Genomic DNA, 6000 nt, shown 5'->3' with positions numbered 1-6000 from the left:
ACCAACAAAACAACAAAGCCCAACAGGATTCCTGAACAGAGCACCAGATGCAGCTGGAAATCCCAATTAAAAGAAGCAGTTGTGTTTACCAAGAGACAATGTCAGCCATTGCATGTAATTTATTTTCTCATTAAAGAAATGCACTGAGCACATACAGAGATTACATTCAATACAGATTTATCATTACAGAACCATAGGAAGATAAAGATACAATCAATACCTGCTTCCTGTAGCAGAAGAGATTGAAGGAACTGCTTCAAGCTGAGAATGAAATGAAAAATACTTACACCAATTTAAATGATTTTTTAATACAGATGAGACACTGGAGTCCAAATTAACATTCTCAGCCAAGATCTGCTGCATTGTTGCAATCTTTATATTCAACAGCTTTATCAGAGTGGTGCCTAGAGACTAAAAACAGGCCAAACTGCCTTGTCTGAGCCCACCTGAACAAAACCCCAGGAGAATCCAGCCAGTCTGATGATGGAAGGATCCACACTGGGGAAGAGCACAGTAAAACAAGGAGACAGCTTGGCCCCTGTGACAGCTACAAGGCAGGCAGGGGTTACACTCCGCAGGGAGGGCTCACTCATTGACCTTGCAGCAGCTCTAGAGTTTGCAACCTGAATAAAATTTTGGTCAATGTGAAAAATTCTACTACACACTACCCAGAACCGATTTTTCAAAGAATTGTACTGAAAAAAAGTCACAACACGAAGCTAGGGGAAAAACTACTTTGCCACATATTTTGTGAGTTCCATAAATTTCATGACCTAACCTTTTTCCTACTAGGCAACTAAAACTAGAACTGGAAAGACCACTTCTACTTCAGCTACACCAGCTGGACTTTCAGCCAATCCTCTGCATGTTGTGTGCCAGGGGTTGGACCAGATCATCACAGCTGGACATTAAAATCTACAAATTTCCCTCATCTGCTTGCCAGGTGCTCCGAGTTTTGGATCAAAGGAGGTAGCGATGCACAATGCCTTCTACTGTGTGACCCCTTCTGGATCATTTACCTGGTAAAACTGCCATGAATGGGTTTATTAAAAATATTGATTTAGTCCCTCTTTACACCTCTAAAGACCTCCAAGTAATTTCATTCACTTTGCAAAATGAAAAGGATACATAAACCACCTCAACTCCATCACATCACTGAAGGGGGAGACCTGTATAGATATATACATTTACTCTCAAAGGCTGCAGTTTAGGGCAGTAGAGAATTATTTACATAACTGAAACCTCAAGAATTATAAACTCAAGTTATAATTTGCCTACAAGACAGGGATTAATCACTTGTTTTTAAAGCCAGCAGGGGAGATAGACTGAGCCTATCTTTGGATGGAGTATCAGTTCAAAAACAACTTCCAAACTCTTCTTGTTTTCTTCTTCTTCTGATGCTGTGGTAAAATTCTCAAAGGATCAGAAAAGAGAAGACTGGAAAGTGTTTTTTTCCAAGGAAATACACACACAAGCATAGAACCACTGAATGGTTTGGGTTGGAAGGGACCTTAAAGATCATCTAGCCTCCCTGCCAGGAACATATCATATACAACAGAATATATCTCCATGCATTATTCTCTTAACGACCTTCTCTCACCAGTTTGTATTAATACTAAATCATCTGTATTTCAAGTTTCCTTTTGTCCAGCATGCCAATATGCTCTGAAAGATTAACTTGCTTGCTAGAATCTTCAGTCACTTTGTGCTTGAAAATTTTAGCTTGCTTTTGACTATCTGCCAACAGTAAAAAGCATTTGGCAGCCATCTGCCCTTGACCTTACTACCAGGTTATCTGCAGCCAAGATTTTTCCTAATCCAAATTGCAGGAAAATAAGCAACAGGGCAGCATTCCTTATGCAGAGATCAAGACCTATTTAGCAGATGAAACAATTTTTATCTAAACATTTGTCAGGTCTTCCTACAGCTTTTTACCTAGTGAGATAAATGGTACATGGAGCAATGTGATTAGCAAAATATTATCATCCCTTGCTAAGAAGGCAGAGTTGTTGCTTCAGGATACTCTTTTTTTTTTTTCTTTTTCCCCCTCATGTCAGCTTCACCAAGGGGTGCCAGAGCAGAGTGAGGATGAGGAGGGGGAAGCTGCAGGAGCTGGTGACCCTGGGAGCCAGGCTCCTGGCGTTGCAGTTGTTGGAGTAGCAGCAGTGGACGCTCACCCCGGGCGCCCTCGATCCGTCGCGCCTCGCCCGCTCGCAGAAGGACCTGAACGAGCAGGACTTCATGATGCCACCTGGAACAGAGCCACAGGGAGCCCTGAGGGGCTGCAAATGGCCTCCTGCAGCCCCCCCAGCACCAGCCTGAGCACCCAGCACTGAGCAACAACCTCAGGTTTGGCTGCTCCTCACAAGAAAATGAGTACGGCCTCAACAAGGCAGCGCACCAACAGCTCCCACTTAAATAATTCTGATTTATCTTACAGGCAACTGGTGCAGCCTAAATATCTCTGGATGTGCCCAAGTGCAGGAGCTCATTAGCTTCTCTTCCATCCTAATTTCCAGCTAAGTCACTTGAGCAAAAAGTGGGCAATACTTAAAATGCTTCTTAGCTTTCCCACAGAGCGGGTGCAGCTCATTGTGGCACACCCACAAATCATTCCCAGTGGGATTTTGCGTCAGCAAAACTAGGACTGAGATTCATTAATGGGGTTTATTTTGAGAGGAGATGTTTACTTTTGGTTTTTCCTTAACTTACTCAGCACTCTTCTCCATTTCTTTCTTTTGTGACAAATGCAACAGGTGTGACACATTTGTGACACTTACTTGCTTGTCCTCTAATGACTGCACAGGCATCTGCATGGCCTGGGCACTGCTGACTTCCTTGTCTGTTGCAGTCATCATCACTAGAACCCACACAGGTGTAACACTGCAGTGCCTCACCTGGGTGGAGGGAGAAGAAACCATTTAGAATTTACAAGAAGTATTTAAAAATATCAATCTTTCTAGTATGGTTTCAAGCATACATAAAAAAAATTCCAAAAGAGCTTTGGAAAATCCAAGGAGTCTGTAAATCTTAGCAATGTTTATGTTTTAGAAATGGGTCAAATATCGATAAAAATAATAATAAAAAATCAATTATTTAGTTGTTAAAATCTGCACTTAAAATAATACAATAAACATTTGATATTCTGTAACTGCATCCATATCTTCTTGTAATGTTTTCAGAGCAGAGCCCAAATGCTGTTTTTTTCCCTCTCCATCATGATCTTTGGTCCACAGTACCATGAAAAAGCACATTGGAGACACACAAAATCTTACAATGATCCAATCTTCCTCTTCTCTTGAAGTACCAATTCAGCTGGAAAGCACAGCAGTGTATCTTGAGTTTTGCTCTTGTTTAAACACCAAGACCACACCTCAATCCTCTTTCTTTTCCTTGCCTCAAACTACATGGCATTTTCAAAGGAAGGCAAGCATGGATTTGAAAGATATTTCAAACACCACACTTGGAAGCTTGCAGAGCAGAAATTCCACCCTTGCTATCAGTGGGGACACTGAATCTGTTAGCACACACATTCATCTTTACAGAGGTGCAGTTCTGTGCTGCTAACCACACACACAAAATGACCTGAAACCAACCCAGCCCAGGAGGGGAGCCCAGAACAGCAAAGAGGCTCAGCCATGCCTGAGGTAGGAAATGCAAATGAAGTAAAAAAAGGAAAGAAAAAGGAGCTGACTTACTTTTGAGGACAAAAAGGGAGCTGACAAGAACCAGGCTGAAGACTGTCCACATCATGGAGATCCAAGAGATGCACCATTAGGCAAAGAAAGCAGTTTGTTTGCTATTAGAGCCTTAATGCTTCTCCTCCATCCCTAATCCTGTGCAGAGGATAACTTACAGGATAAAGAGGTGTTCAAGAGTGCTACTTATGGAGCTTATTCTGGCTGCACCTCTGATCACACCAACCTCAGCTCCACCAGCCCTGCAGGCAAATTCTTCCAGGAGCAGGAAATTATTCACCTTTCAGTGCCAGCCATGCTTAAAAACCATCCTCTCACCACATGGCACAGACTCTGACTCCTCCAACAGCCTCATTACATTTGCCCATGGGATTTGCTGGATCAGGGTCAGAGCATTAAATATTTTGGAGGATTAAGCCTATGCTTGAGACTTGAGTGGTCCAAATCCAACACATAGACACACATATATATATATTTAGAGAGACATTAAGATATAGACCTAGATATGTGCACATAAGCAGCAGACTCTTGTGACCCACAAAGTGTTCCAAGCAGTGACCCATGAAGTGCTTTCTGTGGAGGAATTAATTCCCAAGAGCATCTGGTGCTGAAATAAGCAAGTGAAGGACACAAAAGAGAGCCATACTTATCTTCAACTTTCAACGAAAAAATTTATTTACAATAAAGAATTTCATTTGTGACATGCATTTTCCTTCTTTTTTTTTTCTTTTTTTAGATTTTATTTTACAAATCAGCAAATGCAGATAAAGTTTACATTCCTTAAGGCAAGAGTCCCCATGCAAGTAATACATGTTTATATTAAATCCAAAAGACATCCAACATGGGAACTCATGTACAAAGGGAAGGCTAGGATCAGCAATTTGTATTTTCTTAGAGAACTTGACAATCTCCCTGATACAGGAACTTTGAGATCAACTTGCTATGAATTATACTATGAAAATGCAAACAATAGCAAGAAATTCTGATAGTCATCTTAGTACTGCATACAATTAAATCAACTTTATTTAGAAAGAAAATACAGTAGTGCATACGAAAAAGTGAAAATATAACCTGTCCACATAAATGTATGGACATCAGTGTGCCAATGGTCATATTGCACTCAGTATTGAAGTCCAGAAATTTGGTTAAAAGTTAGCTTTTCCCCATTTTGGCAATCAGTTCATCACAAATCTTTGTTAATTCTTCTATCTCTTTATTCTGGAAAATAAAATAAGAAGTATTATGAAAAGGATTGCTGCATTAAGATGAGGGGTTTTTCTAATTTTAATGCTATCTAACCAGTGGGAAAGGTGTGGGAAAATTAACTTTTCTCCAATGCTGAGAACAGGAGATCTACACATACAGATATATGTGCAGATATAGTACAACTAAGTGTTCATATTCGTAGTAGAGCTACATGCATTCAAACAAATGCTTCCTTTCTTCCAAAAACAGCTCCTCCAGTTTTAATAAATCAAATTTAGCACCAAAGCAGACAGCTTCACAGCAGTCATTCCCAGCACACCACAATAATACAGAGTGGAAATTTGTTTCTAGGCTGCACTTTTCTACTTTTTTTTCATTATTTTCACTCTGCCTTGCAGAGCTGCAAGCAAGGACGAGCTGTTCTATGCCAAAGCAAGCTCCCTTGGCTGAGCTGGAGATATAAATAGGCATTTCTTACAGACACTTTGGAATTAGCATTGGAATTACAGCTAGCACTAAAAAGGGAAACAGAACCTGAGAGAAAAACCTGAGAACTGAAACAAACCAAGGCCTAGGCTGCAGAGGTGCACCCTGAGCTCTGCCCAAGGCTAAGCCAGCCCCAAACACTTGGGCTCCGATCAAACCTGGGTCCAGCTGGTGCACACAGGGGTTTTGCCTTAAAATTTGGGGAGTCCTGCTGTCCCCAAGGCCAGTGAGCTGCAGGACAATCCTCAGGCAGAGCGTGGCTCCTGGTTTATTTACCTTTTGTTCCAGTGTTCTCTCCAAGGCATCCACTTTGAGCTGCTCCTTGCGAAGGCTGGCCTGGTACGCTGCCTGCTCCTGCTGGGCCTTGCCTCTCACTTGTGCAATTTCAGCATTGGCTCTGCAAAAAACACAGGGTTTGGTCACATCTGGGTCTCCACAGGAAAGGGCAGAGGGTGCCCCAGGGTGGACAGCACCTTAGCAAATGGGGGGAGAGGGCAGGGCTGCCTTCTGCACATCATGGCTATGTTGTGAGACTTGTCCCTGAAAACTTTTCACAAATGCCTCTCTCGCTCAGCAGGGGCTGCAGAGTCTTTTCTTACTGTCTGTGTTG

The 6000-nt window shown here is 41.9% G+C and overlaps 2 protein-coding genes across 2 annotated transcripts in view; both read right to left on the bottom strand.

The window, feature by feature from the left end:
• Positions 1 to 445: 445 nt before the first annotated feature.
• LOC115904884 (CD59 glycoprotein-like) lies at positions 446 to 4305 on the bottom strand. Its single transcript, XM_030950687.1, has 3 exons — positions 3699 to 4305; positions 2781 to 2897; positions 446 to 2251 (listed from the first exon to the last, which is right to left on the bottom strand). Exons 1-3 carry the CDS (start codon positions 3751 to 3753, stop codon positions 2049 to 2051), a joined length of 375 nt encoding a protein of 124 aa, XP_030806547.1. The 5' UTR covers positions 3754 to 4305; the 3' UTR covers positions 446 to 2048.
• Positions 4306 to 4433: 128 nt separating this feature from the next.
• The window catches only part of TACC2 (transforming acidic coiled-coil containing protein 2), a 116577-nt gene continuing 115010 nt past the window's right edge, over positions 4434 to 6000 (bottom strand). The window contains 2 exon segments of the mRNA XM_030950686.1: positions 4434 to 4916; positions 5667 to 5787. Of these exon segments, the coding sequence (XP_030806546.1) occupies positions 4851 to 4916; positions 5667 to 5787 (187 nt within the window). The 3' untranslated portion in view covers positions 4434 to 4850.

This window comes from Camarhynchus parvulus, chromosome 6 (genome assembly GCF_901933205.1).
Source record: "Camarhynchus parvulus chromosome 6, STF_HiC, whole genome shotgun sequence".
NCBI classification, from domain to species: Eukaryota; Metazoa; Chordata; class Aves; order Passeriformes; family Thraupidae; genus Camarhynchus; species Camarhynchus parvulus.
Note: the sequence above shows the minus strand (reverse complement) of the source record. Positions and strands in the feature narration are given on the sequence as shown.